Below are 24204 nucleotides of genomic sequence, written 5' to 3'. Positions count from 1 at the left end.
CACACAAGAAGCCTATACAGGTACACATATATGCTGTGGTTAATTACACACTCATTGACACATAAACATGCAAGAACTAAATTTGTATACAGTACGTTCAAATAAAGCCTAAAGTTGTGACCCCCACCTCCTTCACAGCACTGTCTTTTGTGTTTGCTTGATATATAGCATGTGGTGTGCTCATTTATTGTAACTCCATAAAATGAATTACAATTATTAAGTCATGCAGCATATTATTAATGTAAAACCTATTCAATGTAAAAATCTGGTGCCAGTGTGTTACCAGTATGGAAGATCTGAACTGGGGTTCAACTTGTCTTCTAAAGTAATGCAATCTAACCAATGGTAATTTGATTATGCCTCAGTTTACATTTTAGTCATTACAATGGGGTAAAAGACATTTTAGTTAATAGGAGATGGCAGCCAGCCATCAGGTAATGTAGTATTTTGATACTTTTTCTCTCCCTAAAATGCAGGATAGAGATAAATTTCTAAAGTCTGTATGAAACAGGTGATGTTTTTTTTTCTCAGATCTGTACTTAATACAAATAAACATTAGCATGTAAGGGAAAATATTTGCTTTTATTTTTATTTGATGGCTGCAACAATTCTAAAACAAATTGGAAAGGCAAGAAAAGGCTAGCAATGTAACTGGCATAAATCAAGAACAAATGGAGGAGCAATTTAACAACTAATTAGGTTTATTGGCAACAGGTCAGTAACATGACTGGGTATAAAATGAGCATTTCAGAGATGCAGAGCTTCTCAGATATAAAGGTGGCAGAGGCCGAGACAAACTGCATCTAAAAATTGTGAAACAATTTTAAAAAAATGTAAAATTGCGAAGACTTAAAAGATCCCACCATCTACAGTGTATCATCATTAAAAGATTGAGAGAATCAGGAGGAATCTCTGCGCATGAGACAAGGCTGTAGGTCAAAACAGAATTCAAGTGATCTTCAAGCCATCAGGCAGCACTGCCTCATATGCAGTCATGATTCTCAGCTGGAAATCACTGCATGGGCTCAGCAACACTCCCACAAATCACTGTCCATGAACACAGTTTACCATACAATGCACAAATGCAGATTAACGCTCACGCAAAGAAGAAGCCATGTGCGAACACCCTCCAGAAATGTGGCTGTTTTCTCTGGACCAAAGCACAATCAAATGGTCTGAGGCAAAATGGAAAACTCTTCTATGGTCAAATGAATCAAAATTTAAAATTATTTTTGGAAACCATGAAAGCCATGTCCTGCATACTAAAGAGGAGAGGGGCCGCCCAGCTTGTAATCAGCAGACAGTTAAAAATACTGCATCTCTGGTGGTATGGGGCTGCATTAGTGCCTATGGCGTGGGCAGCTTCCACATCTGTAAAGCTCCATCAATGCTGAAAAGTACATGGAGGTTTTAGAGCAACATTTGCTCCCATTCAGACAACGTCTCTTTCAGGGAAAATCTTCCAGATTTCAGACAATGCCAAACCACATCCTGCATCCATCACAACAGCATGGCTTCACATGAGAAGATTCTGGCTGCTGAACTGGCCTGCCTGCAGTTCAGATCGTTCATGCTCTGTGTATGTTTTCGACTGTGTGAAAGATCTTAGTGTTTTTACTTTCTGTTTTGATGTGTAAAGGTTTGTTTTGTTGTTTAAACATGCAAGAATTGAAATATGCTTTGTGTTGCCTTTGGCATGAAAAGGACTTTATAAATAAAGTTTGATTTGATCTGAAAAATCTGGGAACAAAAGCACCAGGATTGTTAAGCAGCTAGAATCCTGCATGAGACCAGGATTGGACATTTCTCTCCTAAAACTGCAGTAACTGGTCTCCTCACTTCCCAGATGTTTACAGATAGTTGTTAAGAGACATGATCCTGTTCCAACTTTTTTGATACGTGTTGCTGCCATAAAACTCCAAATGAGCTAATTTTCCATGAAATAGTAAAACATCTAATGTCTAAAAGATGTTGGAAAGGGTCATGTTTACTACTGAGTTCCATTACGACTTCCTTTAAAAAATTTATTGAATTGTTTCAGCACTGAGGAGGCTAGCTATTAAAAAAGAAAAGTATTTTCTCATTCTTCCTGGGAAACAATTATCAGGCTGTTTTGCTTCAGATCTGCACTGACATTGTTTAGCTTCCTTGAAAATATTTTCTCTAAATTTCATTAATATTGCTCAACTTTAAAGGTGCCCTGAGTTTCGAGTTATGGCTTACAGATCTGTTTTAATCTTTCTCTCCATAACTTTTCACTTGTGAGATATTGGATTATAGTAACGTTTCTGAATTGGAAACCCTTTTAGAAATTTGGAGCGGGAGAAAAATAAAAAGTTGGAGCTGTGAACAACCCAGGCTGAACATGTGACTGCAAACTGTTGTGTAAGATGCCACAGTAGGTGGGAATGAATATCTTGATCAGTGTGGTGTAATTCCATATTTTAGAGGCTATATTATCTTTTTTGTTAGACCTATGTTATTGTCCATTCTTGCTTATGCCACTATGGAGTCATGGGGTACTGGAGCCTTTCACACCGGCTGCTAGGCGAGAGGGCAGGGTACACTCTGGACAGGCTGCCATCCCATTACAGGGCCTACACAGAGAGACAAACAGCCACTCACTCTTACGTCACCACACAGACTCTTACTTATACCTAAGACTATCAAATATATCCAGAGTAGAAAGTAGCAACAATATTTCCCCCTGAAATTAGAGGTTACCTATAGTCGCATGAGAAATTCCAAGATCTTTTTTAATTTGAAGGTTTTATCTGTATCAGGATATGATGAGATTTTAAAAAATAACCATCTGCTGCTAACCAGATCTTAACATTATCTAAATAATAAAATAGCACTGCGTACATCACATCATCCAACAGCTTGCTGAACCAACATAAATAAATAAAAATATCTGATATCTGAATGATGTTATCAGTCTCTCACATTGAGGAATTTGGTCCTTGAGCTGCTTCAGCTCATTGAGAGTTGTGAATGTGAATTTATGAACAGCTCTCTTCAGTCTCTTCAGATGCCGCCAAAGAATTTCAATCAGGCTGAGGTCTGAACTATGGGCCATTGCAACATCTTGATTCTGTTTGTTTCAGTTGTTTTGATGAAAATTTGTTCAAGTGGACGATTCGTGTTGTTACAAAGAGACGTGCAGAATGTTGTATTGCGATTTCTGGCAACAGGACAGAATATGTACCGGAAGGCCTTTCTGCAACAAAGTTAGCGTCAAAATGTTAAGATGAACTAAAGCAGGAGAGGTTACATTTAGACTATGACTACAGGCATACTTCATTGCACTATAAAAGTCAGTAAGTTTCCTAATGAACTGTTGGACATGAACTGATGACAACCGTGTGTCTGTCCTGTCTCAGCCTGAGCTCCTTGCTCATATCACAGTGTCTCGGCTGAAGTTTCATGGTGTATTCTTCTGTGTTTCTTTATGACAAAATCCTACAGGATAATAATTTCTTTCACTCATTCTGTTATAGATTTACTGGTGTGACTGGGATCATTGTCCTTTTACATGAGCCAATTTTCTCTCTTCTGCTGTCAGCAGATGATCTTATATTTCACTCTGGCAAACTTGGCAGTGTGAATGTACTGCTGGGACGATTGGTATCTGCCCTGAATGCTTACTGCTTTTCACACTGCAGAATAATGGACTCCATAATGTTTGGAAATGGATTTATAACCCTTTCCAGGCTGATGAGCAGCAACAGTTGCTAATGATCATTGCTGATGTCCTTTTTTCCTGAATGCTTCAGACCAGCAAACTTCCCAAACCTCTGCTATAATAGATGTGATCACACTGATGATGACTATTTAATAAAGTAAATTCAATTAGCAGCACTTGGATATATAGTGCTTATCCTCAAAAGTCCTATAGGGAAGCTCTACGGGGATCATTTAGTTTTTCACACAGTGCTTCTGCATTTTGTTTTTGTTGAATAAACAATATGTCCAGTATTCTTCATCTGAAGTTATATTTACCTAATTTGAATGTCTTCCAAGGATTAATAGATATTTTTATGTTTATGTTCTTAATTAATAGCTAATGTACTTTCTTTATCATATGATAAAGTTGCAATTTAAATGCAATTTTGAGAAAGAGATGCTTGGTTAAGTTTAAGAAAGATATGGATTGAGAGATGAATGAATCATAAACTGTTATTTATTTATTTATTTTTAAAAGAACAGAAGTGGATTAAATACCTCTTTTATAGTCAATGAAAGCATACCCCCTGGTTACAGTACAAAAATGTAAATGTACAGTATAAAATTAACAGTATTTCTCTGCCATGGTTATTTCCTGCTCAAACCCACTGAAATTAACTCATTACACAACATTTGGCAATACAGATTTATTTAAAGCATTACAGCAAATTGCAAAACAAACATTAGAAAGAAGAATTAAAACAAACTAAAAAAAAAAATAATAAAGGAGATAAAAATAAGAATTCAAATTAACTAAAAATGAAATTAAACAGAAACAGAACAAGCCTAAATAAACAGAAACAGACAATGAAATACATAAAGTAAGGTACATAAGATACAAACAGACGTCGGGGGGAATTAATTCGTTAATTTTCGTTTTTTTGTTTTTTTTTCCTGCTATATCCTGTTCAGGGTCACTTGGGTGCAGGAGTCTATCTCATGAAAAGATACACACAGGTGGTTAGTCCCTAACAGGACCATTTACATAACAACGATAGATAAATAATATTAATAAAAAGACAAACACTAAGGTCTTACCTTTAACAGAGCTGGCGCTAAGGGCTGACTATAGGACTTGAACTTAAATGCGTGACCTGGTTGAAGGGAAATGCTGACAAAACATCTCACGTAAGAAAACGCGTTTCCCCTGAGGATTTTTGACCTCTTGGGGACGCCGTAGTAATGTGGTCACAGCTCTCAAATATTTTAACTAGCGACACCTCTGCTTCTTAAAGGTAAGATCTTGTTTATACTCCCCTTGTTCGTGCCTGTAGCACAGTCAGTGTTGTGCCGCCATATTTGTGTTTAGATGCATGTTGCTGCTGCTGTATTCATCGTAACTCGCTGCAACACTAACAAAGAACTTTTAAAATACAATAAAAAAGAGAAAGGTTCAAAGTTCTTTATTACACAATCACAAGCAATGCTACACTCCACAGAGCTCAGCAAAAAAGTGTATTACTATGTGTGCTAATTTGTTTATGCAAAACATAAACTCATACATTTGCATGTTTGGTTTTGCTTTGATTGTGCCACTGTTGCAATATAATGTGTAGAGCAAGTCATGCAAAAAATTTTAATTGCATGTGAAATATCTAGTGTGTGTGTGTGTGTGTGTGTGATGTAATAGTGCTGCCAGTATGGAGGGGGAGCCCCTCTCTGCCCTGTGTACCCCTGCTATGGTGGTGGATGTGGACAAGGTGAAGAGAAATGCCCAGAGGATGATCGAACGCTGCCAGAAACTGGGGGTCCAACTTCGCCCACACATGAAGACCCACAAAACCCTGTATGGACTCATACTCTCACACACAGATGCAGTTTGTGGATACAGGCCACACATATGTGTGAAAAACTGAACCTTTTGCTTGTTTGTGTGCGTATTCCTGTAGAGAGTGTGCAGACATAATGACGGCTGGATCTCGGAGGTGCATTGTGGTTTCCACACTGGCAGAGGCCTGTTTCTATGCCGACCATGGATTTGATGACATCCTCTATGCATACTGTCTTCCCTTTGACAAGGTTCTCTCAGCTTAGACTATAGCTGTGTCTCTGTTATCTTTTACACATCAGCTCTTTTTCTACAGTGTTATGTCCAACCTTATTTTGATGTAAGTAGGAAACAGAGATGAAACCAGTTATATTAATGGTAGGTGCAGTATTATTAATAACTGTCGTATTATTTTATGTCTTCAGGTCGAGCGTTGTGCAGCCCTGTCAGAGAGCTTGGATCTCTTCCAGGTGTTATTGGATCATCCTGATGCTCTGGAGCAGCTAAAAAAGAGGCCCCTGAAAAATGGTCGGCAGTGGCACATCTGGCTGAAACTCGACTGTGGCAATGGGAGAGGTAGGCATGCTGGGAAACGGTAACTTTGGCAGACAAATTCATTCAGAAGAGCTGAGGATGGTAAACGATGGCAGTCAACTAAAAATATGGTGCTTAAATGAGACACTAAACTCCATGCTCATATCTGTGTGAGCTACCTCTATAAATCACCATCATATGCAATATGAAATGAGTGGATTTTAGAACAAAAAAATCCCTTCTTCCAAACCCCAAATTCATAGCTCCTACGATGAGTTTCTGAGGACTTGCTGATTATGTGTTTGCTCCGTGATGTAGCTGGTGTTCTGCACTCTGAACCTGAGGCTCTCAGATTAGCCCAAGCCATCGCTGAGGCAGAGGGCGTGGAGCTAACAGGGGTGTACGCCCACTGTGGAAACACCTACAACTGCAAAGGTGTGGAGCAAATACAGGCAGTTGCCCAGGAAACCACCAGCTTTACTCTGCAGTTCATGGAGAAGTAAGTCAAAAGCAAACAAGAAAAAGTACATATAAGACAGATGGTTTATTTGTTGAGGGTTATGGTAAAATTTCATACATGTGAGCTTAGAGCCATGTATTTTTAGTTTATGGGATAATTATATGTGGATCGGCTCCCTGGTTAATTTAACAAACAGATCTATACTACCTCTCAAAAGTTTGGGATCACTTTCCACTTAAATCCAGTGGGAAAGTGATCCCAAATTTTCGAGTGATTGGTGTATGTCGGATCTTCGCAAAATGTTTTTTGAAGCGTATCATCTCACAGAGAGACGTCTGAGGACATCAGAAAAGAAAAAATTAAGAGAGATCAACAAAGACACTTAAAAACAATGTGCAAATATGATTCATGGGAATTAAACAGAAATAATAAAACAAAGAAAAAATAAACAAAAGAAGCATATTAAACAGGGCAAAACAAAGTGGTTAATTAGATTTAAGCTTTAGTTAAGATGTAGGTTTTAGATTAGGTGACAGTCAACGTTTTCTACCCAACCTGACAGCTGGTTCCACAGGAGAGGAGCTGCAAGAAGAAAGCTACTTCTTTCTAAAAAGAACATTACTGCTCATCTGATATTCAGATTATGTGGAGAGGCTAGCAAATTGTTTAACTGCAAAGCTGTTTACTGGGTAGATGAGTCCTGGACTGTTTGGCTACAGAATTGGGAAAAGAACAGCTTACCTTCACTGATAGACAGTTCATTCTGAATTATGAATTCTAAAGAAAAAGGCCAGGACATCTCTCTGTGAACAAAGCCTTAGTTGAGAATGCGTCATACAGCAACACAACCTTAAACACTAGCCATGACGGTTAAAGAGGAATAAAGCTGATGTTTTGGATAGTATACTTTTGTTTTGTCTCTGGCAGACTGAAGGCTGTTGGGATCAGCTGTAAGTCCAGCATTGGTTCCACTCCTTCCTGTAGTCATCCAGTTAAAGACATGGCCAAGCTGAGTGAGGTGCATCCAGGAAACTACGTCTTCTACGGTGTGTTAATGTATTTAAATGTTTTAGCTGTTTTAATCATGAAAAACCAAGCTGATACACAACTAATTATTTTTATTGTATCTTGGTGGGTTTTAGATGTGCAGCAGTCTATGATTGGCTCGTGTTGCCTGGAGGATGTTGCTGTGAGGGTTTTGACAAGAGTCATAGGACACTGTCCACACAGGAACCAGCTCCTGATCGACTGTGGATGGAGTGGAATCAGGTTGCTTGATTGATATTGTTGTGTGCTTGCAGAACATTTGACTCATCTATTTTTTTTACTCATTCCAACATTGCTATTAGATCTGGATTATAAATATGTGAATTGCCTTTTGTCTCATTGTTGCTTGTCTCTCCCAGTTTGGATGGAGCTGGAAAGCTTCCCACGGGATATGCCATGATTGAAGGACATCCAAACCTCAAGTAAGCTTTTCACTCATCTCAAAGCTGAACTTAAGTGTGACTGAGATGCTAATGAGAGATGTTTCCATCCAGGTTATTATCTATGACTCAGGAGCATGGAAGAGTGGAACCTATCTCAGGCCAACTGGACTACATCAAATACCCTCTTGGCACTCTGCTCGCATTGATTCCCTACCATGTTAGTACCATTTAATATGGCGTTAAAGGACCAGTGTGTAGGATTAAACCCTGCACACTAATCCTGTAAGGATACCACTCTGTCAGTTTTATTGTATGGCTGTCCTCTTGTTTTACCACCTCCTTCTTTTGGTTTCTGCAGTCGTGTGCAACAGCCATGATGCACCATGTCTACCATGTGCACTCTGGGGGTCGTCTGCTGGGAACGTGGACACCCACTCGCGGATGGTGATCACCTGTGCTTGTTAGGATAGATATTTGTGCAATTCTACATGGATTATTTTAGTAGCCCATTACACCTGAAGTTGATTTTGTGAAGTGAGGGAAACGACAAATGTAGAATATCTTTTCAAATCACATTTAGACATTTTCCAATTAATATATTTACAATGTAGTTTTTGGCAAAGCTCTATTGTATGTAAAATGGCTATATAAATATAGAAAATAGAAAATAGAAAGAATATTCTATGTGTGATGTCTGATTAAAGGAAAAGTTGCAGAACTGTCTTGTTCCATCATCATTTCATCCTGTAGAAATTTTTTATTCATCATTATGTAAAACAGGACTCAGGGGCTATGGTAATGACATCAACATTATATTACACTACTGGTCTTAAATTTTGGGAAACTTTCCCATTACATCCAGTGGAAATGTTTCCCAAAACTTATGACCAGTTGTGTAATGGATTGCTGTCTGTACACATTCAAAAAAAATGCCAAATATATGTTAATTTATCTAGATCTGGTACTTTGATTGTATTTTTTCAAATAATTTAACAATTATCTTTTTTACTGTAATGTTAAGACAATAGAAATCCTATACATTCATGCATTTTGCTTTTATTATTATTTGTTTTGTAGAATAATTCAATTGGAAATAAGTTTTGGTTTTTTTTGTGGTAGGGTTATTGTCATTACATCACAAACATGTTTGTTCGTTTTTTTTTTACAACTGCTTAAGAAAATTTCTACTGCTTTCTACTTTTTCAATTAATTTTCTTTTTAAAATCCAAATGACATTTAAACTAAAACGTGGCAAGTCGGGGCTGAAGGACATCTTATGTAAGGAATTTTACATAATTTATTCAACAATTTAATAATTGCTTTCTCCATGTCATTACTATTATTAGCAGCAGTAGCAGCGTTGCTGTTGTTATTGTAAAACTATTAAACTTTATCCATTAGTAGGTCAATAGTATAAAATGTGAAGTTTTTTTTAATATAAAACTTTATTTAGAAAGACAGTTGACATGTCAAGATAGATACAACAGATACATTTGTATGATATGATATAGTTGCCTGATATCAAACATAACAATGATTATAAAAATTAAACATAAAAGAAAACATACATATGTAACATGTATGTTAAAAGAGGATTTATTATTTGGTTATAAGTTTGAATGTTTTACTAAACGGTTTCAAGCTTTGGGCTGAAATGCATGTTGGGAAATGTAGTTTTGACTAAAACCGGCTTTCTCATTGGCCACCATTTGACCTTTCACTTGTTACGTGGTTTAAAGACTTCAGCAGGATGGCGCGGAAACTTGTCACACCACCAGCGTACAACTACGTTTAGGTTTTCAAAGTTTTGTTTAGTCTTTTTTGTTGTTTCGTTGTTATTACTCCGCTGGATTGTCTGACATTTTCAAGTAAGTTATGTGTTTATACAGATTTTGTTCTTACTCTGCTTCTACGTTTTTAGACACTATATGTTTCTTCTGACTTCCCACATCACTCCTCCAGTCAGCAAGCTCAACTCAGTCCAGTTACTGTTAACTGTGTCTAGCACCAAACTGAATAAAATCTGTGTTCATCGGCCAACAATAAGCTATAAAATGTGTTGTTATTAGACCCAGCAGTGTGGCTAACAGCTTGTATTGTCTGTGACGTGTATCCCTAGAAATGAGTGTGTTGGAGGTGAAGTTCATCGGGGATGGCGATGTTTTGGAGCACATCGTGGACAAACAAGAGGGTATGAACACTTTAATATAACTGATATGTCTTCATTTCTAAACACGTTTGTCCCTCTCTGTCTCACTGACACGTCCCTGTTTATATTGTATGTTTATAAGGTGTGCAAAGCAAAGGTGGGTCTGCTCAGAGGATGGTGACGTTTAAGAGCCCAGCTGGACGGCGGGGAGGCAGAGAGGATGCACAGGATGATGTGGATGAAAATGTAGTCCATGATGAGCAGAATTACATCCAAGCTTTAGGAACAGACAACACAGATGGTGAGTGATGAAGGAATTAGATGTTATTGTCGTAGATAAATTCTTTATCAAAAGGGCTGCTGATATTAAGAGTCTGCAGACAGAGGTCTTTAATGATCCTTTATTCGGCCGACCAGGGGGGACACCCCTTCAGGACAAAAGACCCCGTACAATCATTCTCCCAAGCTTATATAGCCTGCCTGTCACTATTTTCAGACACACAGTACCCAGGTATGCAGCCTTGTAGGGCTGACTGGTTGACATCATTTTGATATCATGTTATAATGTCATCCTATTAATATTGTGCTGACCAGGGCAACTGCACCTGTTGTTTTTCAACTCTGATGCATTCAAACTTCCACATTTCCCCCTTTCAAATATTTCAGAGTAATCGGCCCTAAGACGATACTCTGAAACTTACAATAGGGAAACCTTTTTTAAGCACACTTGTCCACACACGCAGGTCTCAAGCATAACATAGGAGCCAATCTGAACCTCCCGTACGAGGGCGAAAAAAACCCCGAAGGGAGAAAAAAATTCCCCCGTGCCCCCCCTGTTGGGCGAGCACCGGTAACTTTTTGATCTCACTTGACACTCAGGCACGGGTAGGCCAGCGAACCCCTGCAAGAGACCTTCTAAGTACTATGACAGAAAGTAACCATACACACACAACAAAGAAACACATTACAATCCGTTTTCACAAGGATAAGCTATTACAGAAGATTTTCAACTACAAAATTCACACGTGAATAACACAAGATAGAGTCTTTTTCCAGTCCGGAGGCAGACAGGAGCATTGGGTCACCAGCCTTCCGTTACAGGCTGCTGCCCCTTTTGTTCAACCGACTGTAGTTCTCTTGAGACGTCACAGGTCCAACTCAGTACGGACCAATTGGGCAGCCATGATGAAGGATGTCTGTTTCTTGAGACTCGTACTCCATGCTCTCCTCAGGGCGGGAACGATGCACATGCCAAACAAGAAAAGAAGGATCAGAACCAAAGCTGACCCAACTCCCACCTTTATCAATACATTTTTCCAGTCAGCCATTAACTGGTCCAACCAATCAAGAGACCAGTCGCTCTTCCCAGCATGCTCTCGCACCTCTCTCCCCACCCGTATTATTTCTTCCATGGCAGAGGTAAAAGAACCATCTGGCGCTGTGTTAGCTGGGATAAAAGTACAACAGTCTTCCCCGAACATTTGACATATTCCACCCTTATCTGCCAGAAGCCAATCTAGTGCTTGCCTGTTCTGAAGTGCGAGTCTGCTAGTCTCATGCAGCTGTTCTCCTAGTGCACTCAGTCCCTCGATGGTGTGGTTAAACAACCGCTGTTGATTATAATAGATATAATTTATCCAGTTAACATTTTTATTCACAGTTATCCATGGTAGTATAGATTCTATGCCGGCCACTACTTCATTCCTGGCCGAAAATTCCACAGGAATCCCTCTAGCAATTCCAATTGCATCCCGATATACCCCATGAGAACCCGAGACCTGACGCCTACTCCTATGCAGCGCGCCCTTGTTTTGTTTCAGGTTAAGAATATTATTTACACCATTGTATACCACCATAGCTGGCACCTTTAAGCGAACAGTAGCACACAACCCCACCCAAGAGGGGGGTAGGGTGCTTCGTAGCAGATTATTTCCACATAACCAGAAGCTATCAGCGACCGCATGTGATTGGTCTCCGAACCAAAATAGGGTTGGAACCGTGATTGACATATTCTGACAGTCCTGATGTAGGGGCTCCGGGTTTTCAAACCATACTGCTTTTGTTATGAAGAGCGGAGACATACCAGACTCTGGGAACCATGATAATACCCATGTGACATTACATCTTACCGTCGTGTTCCCCACCATTATTCCATTTTGCTGGAGAAATCCTCCGCTGGCAAAACACTCGTATGCGGCGTTATAGTCCACCTCGTAAACCGTGGGAGGGGACATGGCGGTATTTGCCACCTGGTAAGGTTCACACAATTCCTGGATTTTGTAACCCCTATATTTATTTAAATAACCATGCATCCTCTGGGCCCCATAAAGTAATCTACACTTTATACCACACATCGGGAGCCCAAAGAAAGCATTCGTTGTTGTAGACTTGAACGCTTCCTCTTTACACACCCGGCGTTGTTCCTGGGCACACTCCCAAGAGTTGTACTTGTCTGGGATAACAACCGGAGGGGCTCCAGGCGCCTTTGAGCACCATATGCATTCCTCCGATGTCATTTCCTTTACTGACAGCCAAGCCCAGCGATACCAAGTGTTGGCCATCGCTTCCTTCCATAAGTAATCTTCACTAGGTCTAAACCCTCGTACTTCCGGTTGCCCCTTTACATCCTCCCCCCCCTCTAATGTTTTATCATGATAACTATCTACCAAAGTATCTAACCCTAGAGGGGGAAGAGTGAATGACTCAACCACCCCACTGTCTGGTTGGCCATCAGCAACCACGGTGGGCTGCGGTTCAGGTGTAAAAGCAACTTTATTCACAACAGGGGTATTAACTGTGGTCTGGTAAGAACTTACAACCTTCCCAATCTCCAATAGACCTTCCAGTGTGTTCCAAGCAGCAGCCCATACCTGGTCAACCATTAAGGATGTTATACGTGCTAAGTGTTCATACCCCAGTCCTCCTGGTACTGACTGATGGTTACCTATTCCTGCCTGTGGGCGTGGAGTAATGATTGCTTCAAGACCAACCTTATCCGGCTCCAGGGCCGGAACCACAGCTAGAGGGGGAGTGGGCCCCTCCTTTACAAAGTGAACTCCCCATTGCTTGGCAGTTGCAGCTGTGGTAACATAAACACTTAAGTCTGAGCCCAGAGGTTCTAGCCTGGACCCCAAAACCTCACCTCCCTGAGCACCGCTTTTATCATCCACCCCAGGATTCACTGGAATGTTATGGCCCTCTACATCTAGTTCCTTAATTGATCTTACTTTCCGCCTATGTTGTGCCAAAAGGGCAACATCTGTCTGAAATACTGAGTCACGGGTGGCGTGTAGATGTGTGCGGGTGCATGCCGGCAAGAGACCTGACTGATAATGACAGAGTAATTTTCTGTGGGGGTGTATGAAACTGTTGCAACAAAACTTTTTATTGGTTTTGGTCTAAATGATCTGTATCAATACAAGACTTGGACCAGTTTACAATTTGTTTAATTTAGTGCAGTGCCCTGATATCCATATAAATTGTGATTAAGCTTTATGACTATTGTATAGGTTGTAGTCTTTAGTGTTAGATTGAATTTCATCACTGACTGTTAGTTTTTTGATAAGTCAGTTTTTCCAGCAACAATTGAAGTGGCTTCCTTCTGGTTTGCATCATAATCCTGTTAATGAAGCAAAGATGATCAAGACAAGTAAACCATAATCAAATTATTTTCTTGGCTTTACAGAGGACAAAGATAATTTGTCAAGAGTTGCTGGATCCTCTATTTTCACTTTCCAGAAAGTCAAACGTAGTCACAGCATGGCCCAAACTGGTGAGATCCTCCAGTTTCTATTCTTTCATTATTTGTCTTCAGCTGGATTGAACAAATGATTTAGTATGCCAACTGTATGTTTTGTGTTTTTGTGTACAGCAAGTGAATTGGCTCGGACTCCTGGAAAAAGCGTGAGCTTTAGCATGACTCCAAACCTTGAACCTTCCACTCCTACTCGAACGGGCCGCAGTGAGTAAAACAAACCCTCTCTAGCTTTTTGAGTTCAACATGTCCACGGTTCATTTTTAAATTATGAATTTCTTTCTGCTGCCTCACTTTGTAGACCAAAGAAGTGAAAGCAGGACCCCACAGCGGGTGAGACCACAAATAATTGTTTTGTTCTCATAGCAACATCTGAAGACACAGCTTGTTTTATACTGTGTGTTTTTGCATGGTCAGGTATTTGACTTATTATTTTTATTTTCATTTAAACCAGAGCAAGAAGGTCCGGTTTGTGTCAACAACACCACACAGGCTCAGGAAGAGACTGACAGGTGGGCGTGATCTGTTATAGTTAATTACAAATTTAATGTAATCTAAATGTGTTTGAACATTTTCAGCTCCAAGCCTTCGGTCAGACAGCGACAGCGAGCTCTCGTCCTCTGACTCTGGGGAAGAGGAGAATGAGGATGGGCTTGAGGAAGAGCAGAAAGTAAAGGAGGACAAGGAGAACTTCAAAACCCCAAGAACTCCCAGTAAAGGTTTATCTGCAGCTCTCTACAAGACTCCGGCCAAGAAAAGCAAGAACAAGCAAGAACTTCCCAAACAGCCCACCATGATCGAGGAATATTTCGAAGCTCATGGCAGCTCTAAAGTCTTGACATCAGACCGCACACTGGAGCGCTTGCACACCCCTAAACTTGACAGGGTCTGTTAACAGCCATTTCAGCGAAGGCAGTACGTAAACTGATTTCCTTCATAGTTTCTTCACTTTTCCTTTTTTCTCCATTTTTGCAGGAGACTTTGGTTCATCTTTTAGAAGGAAAACCATCCTGTTATTCAAAAGAAGTGCAGCAGCTGCACACCAAACACAGAAAGCACTTTAACAAATGGATGTTACAGTTACAGTGAGTGTGGTTGCACTGTATCATCAACATTATTTTCACTGTTTAAACATGTAGTACTAAATCAAAGTGTCTTGTTTGTGTGTAGGTTAGGATTCAGTGTGCTGGTCTACGGTTTGGGCAGCAAGAAAGCTCTGATGGACGACTTCCGAGTGTCCTACTTATCTCAAGAGATCCACCTTGTGGTTAATGGATTTTTCCCCTCCATTACTCTTAAATCGGTCAGTATTCCCACACAATAAAAGGACATGCATTATTTAATGGCTTCTTTATCTTTCCCATGACTGTGCTGTGGTTTAATTCCAGATATTAAATGCTCTGACATGTGAGGTTCTGGAGCATCAGGGAAGTTTCCGAACGCCCTCAGACCAGATCCAGTTCATCGCTCAGACCCTCAAAGACAGTAAGTGCCACAGTGAGTAGTCAGTCTTCAGCTTATGTAGGAATTCTGTTTTACACCCCTATGATGTGTTCGCAGGCCCAGATCTCCATGTGTACTTGCTCATCCATAATATTGACGGGCCAATGCTGCGAGGAGAGAAGACCCAAAGTGCACTGGGGCAGCTGGCATCCCTTCCTAACCTGCACTTGGTGGCCTCTTTAGATCACATCAATGCTCCTTTAGGTGAGTGTTTCTGAGAATTTGCTTTGCAGTGCTGATCACGCTGATGTGTTTTCCTGCTGCTGAATGTTTCTGATGTGCCTCCAGTGTGGGACCAGTTTAAGCAAAGCCAGTTTAACTGGCTGTGGTGGGAGTGTGTGACGTTCCAGCACTACACAGAGGAGACGTCATATGAAAACTCTCTGCTGGTGCAGCAGACCGGTGCTCTCGCTCTGTCCTCCCTCACACACGTTCTCCGCAGCTTAACACCCAATGCAAGGTAAGACGGCCATTTTCCTGTGTTTAGTTATCAAAGCTGTTGGAGTGGGAAACTCTCAACTTTTCTTAATTTCTGCAGGGGAATCTTCAAACTTCTAGTGAGATTCCAGCTAGAAAACAAAGACAACCCTTCGTACTCAGGTGGGAACACTTTCAATATCTGAAACTGCTAAAAGTGTCTGTTTCATCATATTGCTTAAAGATTGTAGTCAATGCATGTGCTCTGTGCAGGACTATCATTCCAAGATTTCTACCAGAGGTGTCGAGAGGCTTTCCTGGTGAACTCTGATCTCACTCTGAGGACTCAGCTGACCGAGTTCAGAGACCACAAACTGATTCGGACACGCAAGGTGAGCTTTATTTCAGAATTCCCAGCTCTCATTCAGTGCTAACCTTGCTGCTTAATCCCATCTTACACTAACTTTGTTTACATGGTGCTTTAGGGTGCAGATGGAGTGGAGTACCTGATTGTTGCCGTGGATTCAAGCACACTGACGGACTTTTTGGAGAACGAGGAAGATGACTGAGAAGATTCAACTTCGGGCTTATAAACTGTCTCTTCTTGCAAATTTTACCTGATATAAGGGCTTAGTTACATTTGATTACCATTAAGTTAGATTGGTGAAAAATTTGGCCCCATTGTAGCAGTATGGCATTTAAATCATGTTTTCATATGCTTGTGTTTATAGAATACATCTATTAGTTATTAAAAGCAGCACCTGGAGTACGTTTATTGCTGGTTGTCTTTTAATTACAGAAATATATTTAAACATTTAGCAAAATGTACATTCTTTTGCTTTGACAAGGCAGGTAAACATGCAGCTATAAAAAAAAAAAAAAGCAATGAAAATTATTATTTGACCATGTGGGAAAACTGGGTCACACAAGGGAAAAGTGTTAACCTGGACAACATGTGCCTTTTGGGATCCTGAGGTTTGTGTTAAATATAGAAAGCAGAGTGAGATGACGGCCCTGAATACATGCTGTGAAATGTTAGTTTGGGATTTCAGCAGTTTTCTGTCTGGGCTGTCAGTCGTTGACTGTCTCCCGAGTCCAACGTGTATGTCTGCAGCCTGTTCTGTGCAGCTGTGTGTACAATACGAAGCTCCTCTTCATCCAAATCACTCAACAGCAGCAGAACTGCATCTAGAATGTGAGTCTGAAAACATAGTTGTAGTATTAATTGTGAAAAAAATCTTTTAGGTTTGAGCAGAATTCAACATTTTTAAGTTTCACAGTGTGGTTAATGAGGGATGTTACCTTTTTCAGTTTTTGTTTTTCTCTGGTAGATGGAGAAGAAAGAGAGGAGAACTTGTCTCTAGAGAGGGGCTTCATTCCTAATTCTTCTCTGATTTTGCTTGAAAACAAGGGAGAAATTTATTTTTGCTTGTTTGCATTTCTTGGATAAATATTTCCAGTTGATGCATGTATTGGTTTGGGTGTTTTTCAGTCCAGAAAACCTACTTGGTCTCCTCCATGTTGTAGTTAAGTGGGTCATTCTCTGTCTCTGCATCAGGAAGTCCATTGTTGGAAAGCTGGTTCTGTGTACTACCCGGGGGTGTGCTGACCTCATCACCATCCACCAGAGCAAGTGCAATTTCATCCTCAGTCACCACTGCACACAAAAAAGTAGCACATATACATGTACTGGCTGAAATGGGTTAACAAGTGGAAGCTCTTCAGCAGATGATGTAAAGCTGCATTTTGCTAGGGCATGTGTGCTAAAGACATCACACCCACCTTGATTGTCAAGTTTCTGAAGGCGAGGCAGGCAGCGCAGAACGGTGAGTCGGTACCGGCTTGGGTCAGTTCCACAACAAGGGTTTTCAGCCAACCAGAGCACACGGAGACGTGTCAGGGAACGCAGGTGAGACAGTTCGGAGAGCGTAGGAATCATGTTCCTTCTCAGGTACAGCTCACTCAGAGACAGACAGCCAGCCAGAGGAGACAGAGATGAGATGCTGTTGGCACTGCAGACAGAAAGCATCAGTCAGGAGTCAGAAGTCAGTCTGAATGACTGCAAGTGTGACAGTATAATGTTAGTCATGTGGACACACCTCAGTGTAAGCACCTCAATGTTGGGCATCTGAGAGAAGATAGAAATCTGAAAGAACACATTTTACAGTTCATGTACGTATGTCATTAAAGAGAGAGCGTGAACATATTGTAGAACAAAGGAAAAGAAAATCGGTGTTCCTGCAACAACTGTTTGACTACTCACATCTGTCAGATTGCATCCCCTGCAAAAATAACACACGACGCAACGTTAACACAAATGCAAGACATGAAACAATCGGAGCCATTCCACCGTGGCTTCAATCATGCTGACCGAAAGCCAACACAATTCATAGTGTGCTAAAAGTTCATTCAAGTATTTACCAGCAGTTCAGTTTCCTCACGCTTTCCAAGTCGGAGGCCTTAGCCTTCGCAAGGACCAATTTCCGCGTTAGCTTCATGGTATATTATCGACCATTTATTACAAATAAGGAATATTTTTTAACTGTATATATTAACGAACGAGAAAGACTGCATCATGACAAGCTAAGTAGATAAACATCAGCTCAGTGGCAGAGACGTTGTCGTTCACACTGAATACGCATGCGCGTAAATACTGAAGCGTCCTTAGTTACGGATTAAATATAATGATTTTTTTTATATATATAATGTAATGTTACTGGTTTCTGTCAACTACATAAAACAAAAACGGAATATCAATACAGTAATGTTTTTTCTTTCCTTTTGAGATTTTAATTTACGCCTAATAACTGGGTCCTGCATAAACTCAAAATCCCATAATGCCAAGGGAGCGACTGAGTAAATCGCGCTTGCGCGTTAAGCAATCCCTCTTTGGACCTGCGTCTCCACTGAAAAGATGGTGAGCCTAGCTTGCCCCCTCAATAATCCGTGTCAATCTGATGATTCTGGGGCTATAAATGATATAATAATATATTAAGAGGCTTTGTCATGACCTAATCTGCTTGACCTGGGTTTTATTTTTATTAGTTTTGTGATTGTATTAAGAGTAAAAACGATATTTTCATGTTCGATCGAGAGAGAAATGGCTGCCATTGCTTTTCTCACCGAGCCCAAGTACTGGGAGAACTGGTCCCATAAAATTACAGTCGGTGGACATATTCAGAAGTCCGCACTTTGTCAGATACTTTGTAAATAGAAACCAAGCAAAGCGGCATATTTAATCTCTTGGCAAAATGGATCGTGTCAAAAACAATTGTGGAATTGTTCATTTTAAGTTAGCAGGTAAGCTAGCTCGGTGAGAGGAAGCTTGTGTTCAACAGCCGGCTTTTCTGATGTTGACAGCAATCTGTCCTTGTTTTCGGCGATGAGGCTTATTTATAATTGACTTCACGGAAATACTATTCATTATACAGTCTTTACCACTATAGGAACAGTAGTATATCCTAGGCAGTTGATTGAACTCGGCATACCAAATAATACTCGGGCATCTGCAATAATGTTATTTGGCATTAATAACTGTTTCAATCTGTCCACAGGCCAAGCGCACCAAGAAGGTGGGGATTGTTGGTAAATATGGCACCCGTTATGGTGCATCGCTGAGGAAGATGGTGAAGAAAATTGAAATCTCCCAGCATTCGAAGTACACCTGCTCATTCTGTGGCAAGGTAAGTTTCTATGAACTGAGCTGTAGAAAAGCCTGCTAGATGGGACATGCTTGTCTCAATTAAAGACAACACAGTGGTGTGTTGGGCATGCACACTTTTTAATTTTCTAATGCAAATCATTTGTGTTTACAGACCAAGATGAAGAGGAGGGCTGTTGGTATCTGGCACTGTGGTTCCTGCAGGAAGACAGTGGCTGGAGGCGCCTGGACATACAAGTATGTTGTGCTTCCTCCCTCTTTTGTGCTGTATTTCTGTAGTTTCATCTGCTGTCAAGTCTTATTGGATTTGACTTACAACATAAAAATCACATTTTTACCTGAATGTGGTTCATTTCTACCTGCGTTATAGGCATGGCTGTCAAGTACATGGGAAATAATAGAAACTTGAATGGAAGTATGCTAATGTATAATAAGGATGTTGCTTGATATGTAATGATCAATGGTGGTAATCAGTGGTATTTGAATGAACTCTTGGTTAGCTTACAGAGTGCAAGGAACATGTGTGTAGAATTGGTTAGATTATCAGGCTGTTTTTAACTTTCTTCAGCAAGTAATGTTATATAAAAAAATTGGAGGGTCCCCTTTTCTAATCACTGGCATATGGCACATATTTATTAATCTATTTAAGACTAGGAAAAATCCTATTGTGCTCATACTAACCATGTTGCACTTCAGCCATATGGCTGATGTGCAGAGTTGTTGTAGGAATATGGCTTGTCTTGATGCCAAGCAACTATATGTTAATTTAATCTGCACATCTGTAGAATATGTTGCATGGCAGACGTTAAAGTAATAGATGATTGCTAGAGTACTGGCATTATTGCATCAACACTTAATGATACAGTAAGCCTTGGTTTATTTCTTCTCAGAGGATGCTGCCTTCGACTAGTAAATATTGTTCCTTACATTAAAGAATCTACTTCTTCTTGGCTGACTTGTGCACCAGTAGTAGGAAAAGGATCAACCACTACAGACATATGGATGCTGATATTCCAAGTCTTAATAAACATTTAAGATTTTCTGTGTGGGGGGAAAAAAAAAGAACTGCTTGATCTTAGAAATTTGGGCTAAATTTAAGCTCACGCATAGTCTAGCAGTTAAATAAAAATTCTCCACTTATTAGAAGCTAACTTTGTTGCATACTTAAGCAACATCTGATTTTTATTTTTAGAATGACATCTATTCTTAAAATGTGGTAAAATGAAGGTGATGGGAATTTAAGCCTTAATTTCTCTAGAGAAATTGCCTTCAAACAGGAAATAGTTGACAAAGTTATACATTTCAACTCCAATACCAACTATTTGAGTTTATTACAAAGGTAAATAAAATATGACTTAACACTACTGTTTTAGTTATGAGGAGAATCATTTTCCTCTTGGTGAGGACTAAAGGTGGAGGCTGTCATGCAGAGTTTAACCTGATCTTTCTGTTCTTTCAGTACAACGTCTGCTGTCACAGTCAAGTCCGCAATCAGGAGACTGAAGGAGTTGAAGGACCAGTAAACCAGTGCGCAACGATCACTGTTGGATTTGGGACTTTTTCTATAATCAAACCGACCTGGACGTGTCCTCAACATCCAAAAATAAAGCAGTCTGGCGTGGAGTTGTTTGTTGGTGTAACTTTGTTTGAAATATGAAAACCTTTGGCCTGAGACCTGTCAAATCCTACCTGAGAGAAAGCTTCACTCCTGCTCATATTTTAAGGGTTGTTTTCTTTCAGGGCTTTTTTTTTCTCCTGGCCTGCTGTACATTAATACATAGACAGTTTTTAACTTACATTAAAAACTAAAAATACAAATACAGTACAATACAAATAAAAACAAATACATTACCTTACAAGTAAATTCTAACTAATAAGTTACAATATTTACAATAATTAGAATAGAATAGAATAGAATAGAAATACTTTATTAATCCCTTTGGAGAGCCCTCAGGGAAATTTAGTTTATAATCATTTACTTTGTCTTGCTTTTCCCACTGGTAACAGTATTTCTCCCAACGTGGGAAGGGGATGAACATATTTCTGCAAGATTATTGCACATTAAGGAGAACTCAGACATCTGGTCTGTCGAACTAGACCAGATTCGTATTTTCAGAGCAGATGTATTTGTAGATTAATGTCAAAAGGAAAAAAGGGGTCTAGTAAGACTAGAAAGGTGGTGTGCCAGAAGCTGCTTTAACTGTACAATAATATTAAAATAATGGAAATCTGCAGGCATGGGCACCCTTTCTCCAAGACTTCCTTTGAGTTAGTGGTTGGTTGTGGTGGTGGGAAAACTGCAGCAGTCCAAAATCTCCCTGAAGTTTCCTGTGGATTGAGGCACCTTCATTCTGGATAGAAATGGGGATGGGTGTTACCAGCACTTTTCCTGTCAATATACCATTAGGTTTTGGTACTTTGTCTATACCGATATCACTACTTCTTGACCCTTAAAGAAAAGTCACGATTTTACACTGTTGATATCTTTATTGCAAGAACTGTATGAAATATAAAACAAACATCACTACTTTAAAAATCTAGTGTTTTAATCAATTATACAGAGGAAATGAAGATAAAATGTCTTAAAATGATAATAGTTAAACTGCTGCAATAGACTGCTGATTTGTCCAGGATGTACCCTGCTTCTCACCTCTTTATTACTGGGATAGGCTCCAGCTTCCCTGCAACCCTTAAGTGAACAAAGCGGTATAGAAATGGAATAAATAAGGTAGGATTATTCAAATATATTAAATGGAATATAAATATATAGACATATATGTAATAGTAATATAAATAAAACTGCAATAACTTGCATTAAACCTGGAAAATATCCAAACCTCATCGGTAGCAGCAGCATCATTTAGACATTTGATAGGCTACCATAATCATGTGAGACAGAAGGAATACACTGTGGGTGGGCTTCACACATGAAATCTTATTTCCGAAAACTCTCCATAGTAATATATATATATATATAGAGAGAGAGATATCTATATATATATATATATATATATGTATATGGATAGATATTTTGGCTGGCTGATATTGAAGTGTCGACTCCAGACTATCGATCCACCCATCCCTAGAGGGAACTGCTCCCACAGGAATAGAAATATTTGTAGTATGAAGGTGATCTCAGAGAAACTTCAAACTGATTTGCAGTGACGCTTCCCTCTGAATCAGACCAATAGACTTGAAATATGTGAAATACCCCTCAGTACTGCAGCTGCTATTGGGCTGCATTGGCACACAAATGCTACTGACACTGTGTACATCCTCTGTAATCAGAAAGAATAACTAGAAGGTGAACAGACCGGTTTTCAAAAATTAATAGTAAGTCATGAAGTAATGAAAATGAGGTTAATGTACTAATTTCCCATGTATTAATATGCACATAAGTTTATCTTTTCATATCTGCAAATAATATGGAAAATAAGACAAATACACAAAGGGCAGACTTTTACTCAAAACCTAAATACGGAGACACCTGTCTTTTCTTTGCATTATGCACTCAGCATCCACTGTATTAGCTCCACTGTGCTAATACTGGGTTGGAACTTTTTTACCTTCAGAACTGCCTTAATACCTGTCGGCCCAGATTTATCAAGGGGCTGGAAACATTCCTTGGAGATTTTGCTCCATATTGACATGACAGCATCACCCAGACTTGGCTGCCGCACATCCACAATGAAAATTTCTCGTTCCAACACATCCCAAAGCTGCTCTACTGGACTGAGATCTGATGACTGTGGAGGTCATTGGAGTCCAGTGAACCCATAGTCATGTTCAAGAAAGCAGTTGAAGATGATCTGAGCTTTGTGACATGGTGCATTATCCTGCTGGAAGTAGCATCAGAAGATGCTACACTGTGGTCACAAAAGGATGGACATGGTCAGCAACAATACTAAGGTAGGCTGTGGTGTTTAATGCTTTTATGTTGTTTCCACCCATTTCTGGACGTCTTAGATGAAATGAAGACTCATCAGATCAGGCAACATTTTTCCATCTTCTATTGTCCAGTTTTGTTGAGTCTGAATTGTAGCCTCAGTTTCCTGCTCTTAGCTGTCAGGAGCAGAACCCAGTGTGGTCTTCTGCTGTTATAGCCCATCTGCTTCAAGGATGGACGTGTTGTGTGTTCAGAGGCGGTATTCTGTATGCCTTAATTGTAACCAGTGGTTATTTGAGTTACACTTTCCAGTCTGTCATCGCCAACCAGTCTGTCCACTCTCCTCTGACCTCTGATATCAACAAGACATTTTGGCTTAGACAACTTTGGCTCACTGGATATTTTCTCTTTTTCAGATCATTTTCTGTAAACCTTAGATATGGTTGTGTGTAAAAATCCCAGTAGATCAGCAGTTTCTGAAATACTCAGACCAACCTGTGATACCAACCAACCAACAATCCATGTTCAAAGTCATATTTCTTCCTCATTCTAAAGCTTAGTTTGAACTTCAGCAAGTCGTCTTGACCATGTCTACATGACTAAATAAGTTGCTGACATGTGATTGACTGATTAGCTATTTGTGGTAACAAACAATTGAACAGATATACTTAATAAAGTAGCCAATGAGTGAAAATGCATCACTAACTAAATCAAATACTCTTGTTTGTTTATCTCTCTCTATTCAGTATTTGGAATTGAAAGCATTTCATTGTATCAATAAAATTGTTACTGAAAAGACAACATCTTTTAATCCTCGTGGCACAAGATTTAATTGTTTTCATGTTTGATCTGATCAGTGTAATGAGGAAGAATTCTTGAAGGTTGCAGTAATAAATTTTTCCAGAAGAGGGCGCCG

At 39.7% G+C, this 24204-nt stretch overlaps 4 protein-coding genes across 4 annotated transcripts; 3 read left to right on the top strand and 1 right to left on the bottom strand.

Moving 5' to 3' along the window:
- Positions 1–4873: 4873 nt before the first annotated feature.
- On the top strand, positions 4874–8636 carry zgc:162816 (uncharacterized protein LOC571260 homolog). The gene is made up of 10 exons (XM_041993654.1): positions 4874–4961; positions 5357–5512; positions 5616–5745; positions 5920–6070; positions 6347–6527; positions 7416–7534; positions 7631–7757; positions 7895–7957; positions 8030–8135; positions 8277–8636. The coding sequence occupies exons 2-10, from the start codon at positions 5367–5369 to the stop codon at positions 8364–8366; spliced, it is 1113 nt and encodes a 370-aa protein (XP_041849588.1). The 5' UTR covers positions 4874–4961; positions 5357–5366; the 3' UTR covers positions 8367–8636.
- A 1012-nt stretch (positions 8637–9648) lies between these two features.
- On the top strand, positions 9649–16507 carry orc2 (origin recognition complex, subunit 2). The gene is made up of 16 exons (XM_041993364.1): positions 9649–9786; positions 10038–10109; positions 10210–10368; positions 13753–13839; positions 13939–14028; positions 14123–14154; positions 14276–14333; positions 14400–14707; positions 14797–14906; positions 14992–15124; positions 15210–15306; positions 15382–15528; positions 15613–15784; positions 15863–15924; positions 16015–16133; positions 16227–16507. The coding sequence occupies exons 2-16, from the start codon at positions 10040–10042 to the stop codon at positions 16308–16310; spliced, it is 1728 nt and encodes a 575-aa protein (XP_041849298.1). The 5' UTR covers positions 9649–9786; positions 10038–10039; the 3' UTR covers positions 16311–16507.
- A 5-nt stretch (positions 16508–16512) lies between these two features.
- On the bottom strand, positions 16513–18368 carry cfap410 (cilia and flagella associated protein 410). The gene is made up of 7 exons (XM_041993365.1): positions 18163–18368; positions 18005–18023; positions 17841–17887; positions 17524–17753; positions 17248–17398; positions 17044–17140; positions 16513–16942 (listed from the first exon to the last, which is right to left on the bottom strand). Exons 1-7 carry the CDS (start codon positions 18237–18239, stop codon positions 16790–16792), a joined length of 774 nt encoding a protein of 257 aa, XP_041849299.1. The 5' UTR covers positions 18240–18368; the 3' UTR covers positions 16513–16789.
- A 222-nt stretch (positions 18369–18590) lies between these two features.
- rpl37a (ribosomal protein L37a) lies at positions 18591–21025 on the top strand. Its single transcript, XM_041992109.1, has 4 exons — positions 18591–18658; positions 19296–19424; positions 19557–19639; positions 20862–21025. The coding sequence occupies exons 1-4, from the start codon at positions 18656–18658 to the stop codon at positions 20923–20925; spliced, it is 279 nt and encodes a 92-aa protein (XP_041848043.1). The 5' UTR covers positions 18591–18655; the 3' UTR covers positions 20926–21025.
- Positions 21026–24204: the final 3179 nt, after the last annotated feature.

The sequence above is a fragment of the Melanotaenia boesemani genome, chromosome 8 (genome assembly GCF_017639745.1).
Source record: "Melanotaenia boesemani isolate fMelBoe1 chromosome 8, fMelBoe1.pri, whole genome shotgun sequence".
Taxonomy (NCBI): domain Eukaryota; kingdom Metazoa; phylum Chordata; class Actinopteri; order Atheriniformes; family Melanotaeniidae; genus Melanotaenia; species Melanotaenia boesemani.
This window is presented reverse-complemented; position numbering and strand designations above follow the sequence as displayed.

Coding starts and splice junctions, on each gene's coding strand:
- orc2 (XM_041993364.1), top strand. CDS start 10,040: ATGAGTGTGTTGGAGGTGAAGTTCATCGGGGATGGCGATGTTTTGGAG. Junction 15,529..15,612: donor TCACATCAATGCTCCTTTAG/GTGAGTGTTTCT, acceptor ATGTGCCTCCAG/TGTGGGACCAGTTTAAGCAA. Junction 16,134..16,226: donor AACTGATTCGGACACGCAAG/GTGAGCTTTATT, acceptor ATGGTGCTTTAG/GGTGCAGATGGAGTGGAGTA.
- cfap410 (XM_041993365.1), bottom strand. CDS start 18,239: ATGAAGCTAACGCGGAAATTGGTCCTTGCGAAGGCTAAGGCCTCCGAC. Junction 17,399..17,523: donor TCAGAAACTTGACAATCAAG/GTGGGTGTGATG, acceptor TTTTGTGTGCAG/TGGTGACTGAGGATGAAATT. Junction 17,141..17,247: donor TACAACATGGAGGAGACCAA/GTAGGTTTTCTG, acceptor CTTGTTTTCAAG/CAAAATCAGAGAAGAATTAG.
- rpl37a (XM_041992109.1), top strand. Junction 19,425..19,556: donor CCTGCTCATTCTGTGGCAAG/GTAAGTTTCTAT, acceptor TTGTGTTTACAG/ACCAAGATGAAGAGGAGGGC. Junction 19,640..20,861: donor GGAGGCGCCTGGACATACAA/GTATGTTGTGCT, acceptor CTGTTCTTTCAG/TACAACGTCTGCTGTCACAG.
- zgc:162816 (XM_041993654.1), top strand. CDS start 5,367: ATGGAGGGGGAGCCCCTCTCTGCCCTGTGTACCCCTGCTATGGTGGTG. Junction 6,071..6,346: donor CGACTGTGGCAATGGGAGAG/GTAGGCATGCTG, acceptor TCCGTGATGTAG/CTGGTGTTCTGCACTCTGAA. Junction 7,758..7,894: donor TGTGGATGGAGTGGAATCAG/GTTGCTTGATTG, acceptor TGTCTCTCCCAG/TTTGGATGGAGCTGGAAAGC.